The 12508-nt window shown below is 32.7% G+C and overlaps 2 protein-coding genes across 2 annotated transcripts; both read right to left on the bottom strand.

The window, feature by feature from the left end:
• Nucleotides 1–1809: 1809 nt before the first annotated feature.
• LOC104789704 (glycosyltransferase BC10-like) lies at nt 1810–5403 on the bottom strand. The gene is made up of 2 exons (XM_087451135.1): nt 4717–5403; nt 1810–2549 (listed from the first exon to the last, which is right to left on the bottom strand). Exons 1-2 carry the CDS (start codon nt 5296–5298, stop codon nt 1905–1907), a joined length of 1227 nt encoding a protein of 408 aa, XP_087307261.1. The 5' UTR covers nt 5299–5403; the 3' UTR covers nt 1810–1904.
• Nucleotides 5404–10156: 4753 nt separating this feature from the next.
• Nucleotides 10157–12508, bottom strand: LOC104789703 (uncharacterized). The gene has a single exon (XM_010515357.3). It carries the CDS (start codon nt 12462–12464, stop codon nt 10221–10223), a length of 2244 nt encoding a protein of 747 aa, XP_010513659.1. The 5' UTR covers nt 12465–12508; the 3' UTR covers nt 10157–10220.

Below are 12508 nucleotides of genomic sequence, written 5' to 3'. Positions count from 1 at the left end.
TTTTGGTTAAGTATCTATTTGTTCGGCTAACTTTTATTTTACCCCAACACAAAATATAATATATTTTATATTTAATCTTATTAATTATCATATAAGTTATATGGTCATAACGTGTAATCGATGTAGGACAATTGTTATTGGCTGTAGCTATATCATATTTAATTGTTTTACTTTTTTAAAATTCTTCATTAAAACATAAACAGTAGCTTTAAAATTAGACTTACAAGTATTATGATAAACAAATTAAATTACAAGTATTATTGTTAAATGACAAGTATTATGATTCAATTTTAAACTAAAAAAATATTATAAGTGTTGAAATAAAGTAAAAAATCATATAACCAAAAATTGTAAACGAATCATGTATTTTAAAAAAAAAAAAAGATGTTGTTTATTTTAAATCTAGATCTTATGTTGAACCGAATTTAGAACAAAAGATTTGCACAGAAAAATAGAACAAAATATCTGTTTTTTTTTTAAATGGGTCATGTAATTTGTGCTTTTTTTTTTTTTGCAAAAAGCATTGGATTTTTAGATAATTAATAAATTTAATTGGTTATCACTTATTACTTGAAAATATAGTATTCTTACTTTTTCAATTATAATAGTTTTTACAATTAAGAGCGTAAATGACATCAAATATATTAAAAACATAACATATGCTCATCTTTTAATTCTAAGAATATAGTATGTATTGAAATAATAAATTATGTTTTAAACTGAAAAGTGGTATACCACGTTGTATCGCATCTTAATCACCTATTAATTAAACCAAAGTATGTTGGGTGGATGCAACTATGAGTCTAAATATTTCAATAAAAACAAATATTTTGATTTTCCACTGGTCAAAAACACATACTAATTGTAGGATGATTTTTCTACGGGCTAACAATTTTTAAACCTATTGAGGGATGGGTCTGTAGCATGATGGATTTGAACTTTAAACTATTAAACCAACGCTAAACTATTAACTTATTTCAAATATCGTATATTTATAAACATATGTTAGAATTAATTAAGTTACGAATTATTATGTGCAAAATATACCAACACATCAAAAAAAAATATTATATTACTTCAGCTGATATTTAAAAGTTTAAAAATAAAAAAATAAGAAAATATATTGAAAACACAAAATAAAATTTCCCGCGGTGTACCGCGGGTTCAAACCTAGTTAGAAGTATTGTAATCTTTGGAAATGTTGCAATCTCCCTTCTTGAGTTGAATTAAAAAAAAAGAAGAAGATTATTTTACATTTAAACGTTTTGAGAATTTTCTTTTGCTATAATGTTGCGCATAACTAAAAAAGAGCCATAAATAAATAAATATCAATCTACAAAGCTACTCTTTAATCGTTTCATATTTGATGTGTAAAAAAATTATCCAAGTAAAACGTTTCACTATTTTATATATTTCCACTATTCTATCTTTCAACTATCATCGACACCAATCATTACCCTAGTCTAGGTAAGGATGTGCTTACTCTAGAAAGCCGGGGCCTGAATGAAAGGGAACGCCCACTAGAGATGCCTTAAAGTCCGGTCCATTATTCTAACTAATTTCTCCGGACGATAGAAACTAGGAATGACTTTATAGAGTTATGTGGCAAGCATGTGCGCATGTTATTGCATAGTATGTAACATTGTCGCCTTCTATATAGCATCCATACTCCATAGTAATAGAGTTACACGATAGTCAACTAAATAAACATAAAATATCTACCATATGTAGTCGTTGAAGCTTGTTTTTATCGGCTGATTTTACGGAATTAATGAAGAAGAAAAGTTAAATGGAATGTGTAGATGAATATCACCCAAAATAAAATACTCCTCATTTACGAATAATCAAAAGATTACACAATATTAAGATGAAAAATAAAAAAATGTGAAAAGAAAGAATAATAATCAGAAATATAAAACAGTACGTGAGAGCCTGAGCAACCGGTCTAGAGCAGTAGGCAAGAACTTGCGAGCAAATAAGTAACAAATATTCGTCACTTTTCCATTGTATAGACACTGACCACCACTCCTAAGGTTCTCCATGAACTCCGCAGTCACCTCATGTCTAATAAACCGGTTCGGGTGAGGCCCACCTTTCGACCAGTCGACCCACGTGAGAGTCCGGTTCGAGTTGCGGCGTTTCAGGCTCGATTTGATGTTAAGGAGTGTAGGGATGTAGTGCTCGTCGGCGTAGCAACCGTGGTGACAATAACTGTAAAAGAGAGGCCAATAGATTCTGTCCGAGATGATCTCTAGGGCCATGGCACGGTCCATCTCGAACCATTGGGAGCCTTTGCGCCAGTGGTGTAGCTGGACATGTGGCTGCATTAGAGGGCTGTATCGGCCACGTCCAACGCCACCAAGTTGGTCGTAGGACTCAACGTGAGTTTGAGTTGAGTTAATGAGGTAAGAGTAAACGGTGGTGAAGTTAAAAAGAGGGATGCATGATTCGGAAAGAAGTACGAATCGTTCGTTTGATATGTCTAATAAAGCATTTGCTAGTAATCTTTGTTCTGCCTCCACCATATTCACATATCCCCAATCCACTCTCTGCGTTATCAAAAAAATAAAAAAAAAATTAGAAACTCACTTTTAAGCAAATAATATTCAAAACCGAGTATGTAGAATTTTAAACCATATCATGATATAGAGCCAAAAAATAGCGTTACTCGTTGCAATGATTCTCATAAAAGTACAAAGTTAATTTAAATAGATATATGATGACGCCATGTTTTGTATTACGAAAACAAACTTAATTTGACTACAAAAGAAAGATCGGTTACCATTCTTCTTTGACCCGAGTTTTTGGGTATTTGAATGCTTGGATAATTTATTTATACTTTTCATATTAACCATAAAATTGCCTAGTGAAATGAATTACATATTCACTTCTATATCAAATACTCGGCCGACAAAAAAAAAAAGATCAAATACACGAGTACCATAAAGTTCTAATTAAATATCCGACAAGTGTACATCCCTAAAATAAAACTATATTCAAATGACCGTGTGTAAGAATGGACCAAAAGAGTTGCCATCGATTGAATAGGATTAAAAAGTCTAAATTGTTAACCAACCTTTCGTAGATATTTCCTTATTAAGAAGTTATAATTGTTGTTCTGGTTCACATAAAAGAGGCAAACTTGCCGTCGTCAACAAAAGTTACATCATAAGAGAAGATTGATGAATCTCAATTTGAGAAAGTCAGGGAAATGATTAAGGCTAAATTTGTGCCAACTAAATTTTTACTCAAGCACTAATAAAAGGTATTTGCTTTAAAAGACTAAGGGGGTGTTATTGGATTGAGGATTTTAATAGATTTTAATTAACCCAGGACATTAGTGGATTTAAAAGTCTAATGCATTTGTGTGGACTTTATAATGCATATAAGGTGGATTTGAAAGTCATTGATAATGTATTTTTGGTGATTGTTATGGATTTTAAAAAAAGTTATTGTTAGAAAAAAATATATATATATCCACAAACTGTGTTATACACCAAAATTATATTAAATTAATAACACCCAGACTTTTACACATGTCATAGAAAACTTGAATTAAACTGTATTTGTTTTCAATCCAGATTTTTGGTGTAATTAAAGAACTCAGATGTCATGAACCCAGAAAAAAAAAATTAAAGAATACAAAAAAACACAGATCTGATGAATAAGTGTGATTATATACAAAGGGTTTGAGGAGGAAGAAACAGAGATTGAACCCAGAAAAAAAAAGTGTGATTATATCATAAACCAAAAAAAAAAGTTATAGATCATGAACCCAGAAAAAAAAGTTAAAGAACACAAAAAAAAAATTCTCAAAAATAATACATATCTGATGAATAAGTGTGATTATATAAAAGGATTGAGAAAAAAAATCAAACAATAATATGTCAAAGGCTAGAGATCCATCTGAAGAGAGGAGAAGAAAATGAAATGATTGAGAAAAGTGTGGTATTGTGTTTGTTCATATTTTAGAAGCAAAGTACGTTGAAATCCAAAATCACACAAAATCCAGTAGATATTGAATAACACTAGATTTTAATGGATTTTTAAAAATACCCAATTGAATAACACATGATTCTTAAATACATCAAACTCCTTTAAAAACCACAATCCAATAACACCCCCTAAATTGTGACGCATCTGTTTTTTTTTTTTTTTTATTACGGTTACATGCGTATGTGCATCTACTACTTGTCGGCAAAACGATATGTTAACGAATGAAAAAAACCATGCAACAATTAACCAAAATAAATAAATGAAACCATGCAATTTACTGTATTATAATTTATGTTAACACTGGCACCGACGGACCACGAACAATTGCTAAATGAAAGGTATTATAATTTATTTAGCAAAAAGCAAACCGTATTGTGCAAGATAATCTACATTCTCTTGACCCCCTTCACATTTATTATTATGATTTTTATTCCTTTTAGTATGAGATTTTTGATTGATCATTACTCAACCACACTCAGAGCATGTTTACAACAAGAGCACAAAGTTCTCGAAAATTAGAAAAATGCAGAGTATATTTTTGGCATTTCTTTAATTTCTAATATTGTTACTTGTTAGGACAAAAGGTCATTTTGATATTTTCGTAGGACTACTATAGTCACAAAATTATATATTTTTCGTTAATTTCGTCTCCAACGAAATTTCACCAAAAAATGAAAATTACAAAGAAAAAACAAATATTGGAGTTTGTAGGAAGCTGACCTTGCTTGGAATGTGGCGGCCATGGAAGACGGAATTTTCGGGATCGGACTGGTAATAAGAAGGATACGAGTGAACGTAGATGCTAAAAAGATCTTCATGCCCGCGAAAGAACCTCTCCCATAGACGTGCAAGAGGTAAATGACCCTTTGTCATGAACATGAAAGCAACCTTTGGTGTTCGAGGAAAAGGGTAATTCTTGATCTTAGGTGCCATTGAAGCTCTCCATAGAAGCTCTTCGTCTTCCATGTCATGCATAAGCTTCTCTGGTGGCTTAATAAAGTGTTCAAGCCCATCGTGCTCGGGCTCATCAGAAGGAGGAGAAGGTGGAGGAGGAGAAGGAGGAGGAGGAGGAAGAGAGGAGACGACGAAGAGCTGAGAGATGCGTTGGATGCTGAGTGAAGACGTAGAAGAGAAGTCTTGTAGAGATGAATGCAGAAGGATGCCAATGATTATTCCACAACAGAGGATAAGGGAATACGAAAGGAGATTGAGGAAGTGATGGTATTGAGCATTGAGAAGCTTTGCTGTTAGAGATGGTGATGAAGATGGCAATGATGAGTTTTGATCCTTTTGGTTCTTCATCGAGAGAGAGAGAGAGAGAGGCAGAGAGAATTGTGGGCTTTGTGTTGATGTTCCAATAGAGGAGTGAATGGAGAAGGAGAGACAAGTTCTTTGCTTTAAGGTCAAGAGATACGATACCGCTTTTACAAGTGGAGACAATTCCATTTATAATTCATTTTGTTGAGTTCTCTCTTTTTTTCTTTAGGGTCAAAATATAAAATTTTGGGGTTGAAACCATGGAATTTTCTTGTCGTCGAAAAAAAGAAAGAACTTTATATAAGATGTAAATGGTGACAGTGGAAATCAAATAGGAAATTGAATCTGTTCTACCAAAAAAAAAATACATATAGGAAACTGAATTTGGCAGCTTTTCATGCATAATTGATGGTGATTTCTCTTGAAATTTCCAAAACTGGTTATTTAGTAGAACTGAATAGCTGAAATTTAGTGACTATATAATTTGATTAGCTGGCTTTGTAATTTGATTAGCTAATATCCTTACAACTTTTGAACATACAAATTATATTTTGATTATATCATAACGAACATAAATTCCACTTATCGTATGACTCATTACTTTTCTTTAAATGGATTCTAAAATCAAAGTCATTAAATATGTATTTAACAAAAACAAAAAAAAGGAAAAAGTCAATATATGTTGCTTTAAAAAAAAAATTCTTACAAAATTTAATGGAAATAAATGCAAATCCGCCAGTTCAAATAAGTTTAGGGAAATAAAGCTGGAAAACTTAAAGATAAAACATGAATAAGTTAACTTTTTTTTTTCTTCCATTTACTTAGTAAACGTTTCAACACGTTTAAAATTTTAAGTAAAATTGTGTGCTGTTTACTAGTTTTATATGAGGTTTTGTGACTGATAGCATATGATTATGTTTATGAAAACCTTGTTATAATTCATACTTAATGTTTGTTCAAAAAAAAAATTCATACTTTTAATGTTGTAAAGTTCAAGCAGGAAATGCCGTTATAAGTAAAAATGTAAATCTAGTGGTTGTCAATAGAAACGTCCTAATTATCCGCTCCCGTTTTGTGTCATCTTCCGAGAAGATGTGTGCATGCCACACAAAGTTTCAGCCATCATCATTTTTTAAACCTTATTCAGAATCAGAGGAGCTGGTGCCATGCACAAAGTTTAAGCCATCGCTAGTCTTCGTTCTAATCTGACGGTTCTCAACTGAATTTTATATCCAAGATAAGACTAATATTTTAGTTTCATTTTTCAGGAAAAAGAATCGAAATCTTATGTCCCAAATGGAATGAAATTTCCAACATACGTAAATGACTTTCGCGGGATGCCATGTGTTGCACAATTGTTATCTGTTAGCTTTCAACAATGTGCAACTAACTTTACATGCAAATTTGACCAATTAGTTTCATTGTCAATATTTAGTGCAACAAGTATTTTTATTTCAGTTTGGAATTTGCAAGGTTGACTTCCATAATCAATATGCACAATTCATAATTGAGTTTATAGGTAATGCATTTTGTGTTTATGGTTAACGTATAAATACTCTCATGACTTGTATGAATATGATGTGTTACGTTTTAATCTGATATAATTGCGCCTCTCGGAATCGGAACGGAAGTCCTTAATCACATGGATCTACAGTTTTTACTTTCTTTTTTCATCCATACATGGAACTTTTTTGTTAGCCTTAAAATATATAAAAATGAAAATTTTATTGTCAATCAAAGTGTCAAGCAAACAGTGTTTGTTAATTGTTACTTTCTTTCGAAAAAAGTGAGTTTTTTTCTTTTGCAAAGAGAAAACATTAGAGGCTAAAAATTCGAATAAAAAATATAGAAGTTGGCAAATATTATTTTGTTATGGTTCTAGTGGGAATTATTGGCCACTTATGTATAATTGTTTATACCGTAAAGGAGTTCTTTATATAGGATTACTAGAAGTCATTCACTGCTACGCACGATTTAGCTTACATTGTTTTTGAATTTTAGTAATTTAGATATTATAGTTCTTTTATTTGTTTACTTAGCAATTGTTATTTTAATGATTTTTAAAATATATTGATCATTTCAATATTTTTTGGTTTTTTTTATTTAGTGTTACTTAAATTTTCCTTTTATATGTAGTATTAGAGTATTTCAACATGTAGAGAAATTTTTGATTACATAGTAGTGTGTTTATGATTTTTTCTCTCTTTAGACTTTCAAGACATATTAAGCATTCTCCATCTTTTTATTTTTTTTCTTGCGTTTGCACAAATTATATTACCACTGACATCTACAAAAACATAAATTTTTTGGAAAATAACTTACATGAATACAATCTAAATATGAAATTTAGGTAAACAACAATGAACTTAATAAATATATTTTACCAGCTAATTTTTGGTGAGGTAAAAAATGCAATCACATCCCTCAATATAATTTATTCTTTATACATTTTAATACAAATTAAAATTGTTTTTACGAAATTTTAATAATGAAAATGAATCCAAGTAAACAAAGTTATAAAAAATTACTCTAAGTTTTGGTGTAGTATAAAAATGCAATGGTTTTGTTCCATCGCCGAAACGATTTTTTAGATCTGTCTTTTTAGCTTTATCATAAATGCAATTGAATAAAACAAATATTTATTTTCTCGTAGCTACTTAGAAGAAAAACCGCAGAATATTATAATATCAAATGTCATAATAAAAAAGTGTCTTAGGAAGTAAAATATTATATGTGAAAGTGGAAAATGTTATGAGAATATTTGTTGATCTTTTATTTTTAAGATGGTTAATCTAAAGCTATTTGATACTAAGATTCCTAAAAAATGATACTTATATACAATTACCATATATTACTCAAAGTCACAACTATAGAAGTCAAATTAATTAATATAAAAAAATGCAACTCATATCATGCTATGATATAAAAAGACATCACAATCTTAACAACATAATTTTTTAAGCATATGATAGTAAAATCACAAACTAAATTTACAATGGAGTGACTCATATGCATCGTCTTATAAGAAGAAGTTTTAGTCTACTTTATACACTGTTAATTATAATATAGCAAATTTGAAATGCTACTAATAATCTTAATATAGCGATAATAATGCACTATTATAGAGATACAAATAATAGCAAAGGAAAAAATGCTATTGTATGTGCACCCTCTAAGATGGCACCGACAAAGACAACATTTACAAAATCGCTATCGAAACGAAATGATAGCGTTTTTTTGTGTGCTAAAAATACGCATATTTCTTGTAATGATGTTGAACATATTAAATCATGATAGTTCATTTTTTCATGATGTAGTAGTATTAATATAACCAACAAATACGACAACCCTAGAGTAAATATAAAATATGGTTCAAGGCCCGGACCGAGGCCCAACCCATAGGGTAAGCAAATGAAGCCAAGCATTATGTCATCAAATTTTTTGGAGCATACTTTAGACCAAAAGTTTTTTTTTCTTTTATGTAGAAAAAAACAAAATTATAAGTTCAGTTATTATTAGATTTTTTTTATAAGTTCAAGTTTTTTATATAAGAAAACATATATTTTCATGTAGATATATCTAATTTGTATAAATATTTAAATGAATATGAAAACATTGAAAAGACAAAAAAATGTGAGCAAGCAAATCGAACATATTTCGGTTTATGGACTTAGAAACTATCTTATGAAAATAATTTTTATATTACTATTCTTATTATTTTATTTACGATAATGAAAATGGTTTCTTAAAAACAAATTGGCATAGGTCATCCAAAATTTCCGGATCGGTCCATGGAGATTAGGAAATACATACATAAACACTCTTATGAATAAGTAAATTTGTCAAACATTCTCACATTATAATTTTCTGATGTATTTTTAATGCAAACAATAAACATGATAACCTGCAAAAAAATATTTAAAATTATTCAAGAATATCTATTGAAATATGGAAAATATATAAAAATAATATAATTCTTCATAGGAACCTAATGACTGAAATTAAATAATCATGACTGAAAAAATCTCTTAAAATGAAAGCAATTAGGGACTCAAATTTAATTTTATGGTAAACTGATTGAATTCTAATATTATGGAAAACAAATTGGTAATATCTAATGGGGAATAAATAAGTAAGCAATTATCAAATTACTTACATAAAACATCCCACCATTAGATTATATAGGATTAAATTCCAGAAACTAAACCCAGTAATGGATACTCAGAAATTAAAATTTGACTCAAAAATTTATGAATTTATAAGAGAATTTTGAGAACACGTAAACATCTACAATCTAACATAATTTAGATTCCTTTCTTGCTTATGAATTATTTATAAGATTGAAACCCATAAATAATTTGTTTACATAATTTAGAATCCGTTCTTGCCGTGAATCATACATAAGATTGAAACATATTTTTATAATGTCAAAATAACATATAATCATATTATTCCTAGGATGAAACCAGAAAGGGTCTAATTGAAGAAGGGAAGAAGGAAATGTTAAGAGATTTTTTTTGTTTTATGGGCTTTTAGTGAATTAGGTCCAAAGTATAAATGATTTAGTTAATTAGGTCCAAACAACAAAAATGTACAGGTGTTAGATAGATAATAGGCCAACTGTCATCTTCTTAGCAAAAGTTGAGAAAAACCTTCTCATATTATATAAGATGTATCTTATTATATAAGTTTGATGTCAAAATTACTCATTAACAAGAGGACATCTAATTATATTTATAGAATTTTCCATGTTTATATTTTTAAAAATTTTTGGTTAGTTGTTTCGCTGATTACTTGATTCTATGCTTAGCAATTAAGAATTTAGCATAATGAAGTAATTTGACATTATCCGTTTTTGCTTAATGTTTCGAATCGTTCGGGTTTGAGTAAACCATAAAAAATAAACTCTACAAAATAACTTTATAACCAAACCAATAAGGAATACAAAAGAAGTACAAATCTTTTTATCAATCAACCACAACAAGCGACTTATACTCTTTTCTATCTATTACAGCCTCGATGATCATCATAGGGTCAATCTCTCCATCATGTTCCAAAAACACTTTGATCAAATTCTTGGAGAAGCCACTTACTAAAGCCACTCCTTTCTTGTTTCCAAGCACCGGCGTTGAACTCGAATGCCTCAGGTTCCAAAACACAATCTCCGGCGCAGCATCTCCGTACCCTTTCTCTCTGTACTTGCTCACAATTACCTCATAATCTGTTTCCCATCCATCACTCGGAGTCGGAGGTGACCATCCCCATCTATTGTATGGCGAAGTAGAAGTCGACGCTTGATCAAACTCCATATCACTGAACACAAACACCCTCTTGATCATCTCTTCCGGCTTCAGCTTCCCTTGCACAGCCACTTCAAGAATCAAATCAAACACTTTCTGAAAATCAGTGTTCATATCCCATTGCATGTTTCTCACAAACTCTGTTTTTGATCTCAAATCGTCTCCTGTCACCAGATGCAGTTCAGGGTTTTCGCTGAATGTTATAAGCTTTCCTCTCCATGGCTCTTCTGATAGCTCAGAGATGAGCAAACCAAGCGCGACTGAAACCTCAATTGGATCACCACTCATAGATCCCGAAACGTCACAAATAGCCATGCAGTTGGACAAAGAACCTTTCGTTTTAAGGTCATCAACCATTCGTTTCCATTGCAACTCAGCGACTTGTCCACCGTCTCCGCCGTCTAATTCTCTTATTATCTCGTGAGGTAACACAGCACCGGCGGCTACCTTGGTTTTCCCCGTTCGCGCATCTTTAAGATATTGCTGAAACCTCTCTGCGTCGTGTTTCAAGAAAATCTCCTTGTACGACTTCATCGCCACTGATGCAACACGGTTGTAAGGGAGAGATGCCCAATCTTTCGCTGCCATGTATACTTCAGGGAGTTGAAGGGTCTTCCGGAGGGGAACAAGAACTTGTTTCCGTAGTCGATCACGAACTCTGTACGCATAGTGAGCTTCTTCCACGCCTTCGTATTCCGGGAATGATTCTCGGGGAAACACCTTCCTAGCAATACTCTCGCAGAGAAGAGTTGCTTTGTCGAACGAAGAATCAAGCGATGGACACCATTTAGCCGCTAGAGAAATTTTGTTTGGTTGGCCGGATGTCAAAAAATTTAGGTCTCTCCTTAGTTGATTTGCGAATAGATCAGACACACGTTCATGAAGAAACCTATAGTCGGGATCGTTAGTATATCTTGTAAATGCCTTCTTCCCCATTGAAACCTTCTTTTGCTTGCGCGCCAAGCGTGCTTTGGCTTTCTCCTCTTGATTCTTCCTCTCTGCGTTCTCTACCCTCTGCTGCCTCGTTGCTAACGGCCTGAATGCAAAACCACGGCGACCCCTTCCGCGACCCCTTCCGAGACCACGACCAAAACCACGACTAGAAAATCGAGCTCTTCTACGTCCGGCTGCTGCTTCTATCGTATCGATCCATTCCCAATTCTGGATATTGCGGATTTCAGATCCTTGTAGAAGCCGGTAAAGAATCTCCGGGAAATCTTTAAAATATCCAAATTTGGAGATGGACTCGAGGTTACAAGCTAGGGTTTTGGGATGGCGACTATGGAGCCACAACGCCGCCGTGTAAAACCCTTCCTTGTCAGATTTTCCAGTGCCACGGACTCCACGAAGGTTACAGATAAGCTTGAGAGTGGTTAAGGGGTCGTGACCCCAGGCCTCCTGTAGGCGCTTCTCCAGAGAAGCCTTAGGCATGGAGGGAACAACGTGGAAGAAGAAGTCGAGGCAGGGGTTGCCTGAGGAGAGGTACGTGGCGGATCCATTCTCAGTAAAGCCCATCTGAGGTGATTTTTTTTTTACTTTTCGTGGTTTAACAGGTTTAACAGGTCTAACATGTCTAACAGGTCTAACAGGTCTAACAGGTCTAACAGGTCTAACAGGTCTAACAGATTTGACGACGTTGGCTTTAGTTGAGTTCCTGACGTTTGAGACCTTTGCGACGCTGGGACGACAAGTGTTGATGTTTTTGAGGAGAGCGGTGAGGTACGTGGTGGGTCTATCCTCGGTGTGTCCCGTCGGCGGTGGAGTGTTGACGTTTGAAACCATTGCGTTCACTATAGCTTGATTGCTGGGACCAGAAGCTGTGATGGGTTTTGTGATGGGTTGTGTGTTGGGTTTTGTGAGGGGAGCACAGGATTCTGTTATCTCGGGTGGACCAACCAACGAAGAAGCCATGGTTATTTAGGAAATGATGAGACGGTCTGTCGAGAGAAGGAAGA

Source organism: Camelina sativa, chromosome 5 (genome assembly GCF_030686135.1).
Source record: "Camelina sativa cultivar CO46 ecotype springtype chromosome 5, ASM3068613v1".
Classification (NCBI taxonomy): domain Eukaryota; kingdom Viridiplantae; phylum Streptophyta; class Magnoliopsida; order Brassicales; family Brassicaceae; genus Camelina; species Camelina sativa.
The sequence above is the reverse complement of the archived record's forward strand: the minus strand, read 5'-3'. Positions and strand labels throughout refer to the sequence as shown.

Bases quoted from the DNA above. Each gene is read 5' to 3' on its own strand.
- LOC104789704 (XM_087451135.1), bottom strand. From the start codon at position 5,298: ATGAAGAACCAAAAGGATCAAAACTCATCATTGCCATCTTCATCACCA. The intron at 2,550-4,716 runs GTCAGCTTCCTA...TTGATAACGCAG, and splicing joins GCCGCCACATTCCAAGCAAG to AGAGTGGATTGGGGATATGT.
- LOC104789703 (XM_010515357.3), bottom strand. From the start codon at position 12,464: ATGGCTTCTTCGTTGGTTGGTCCACCCGAGATAACAGAATCCTGTGCT.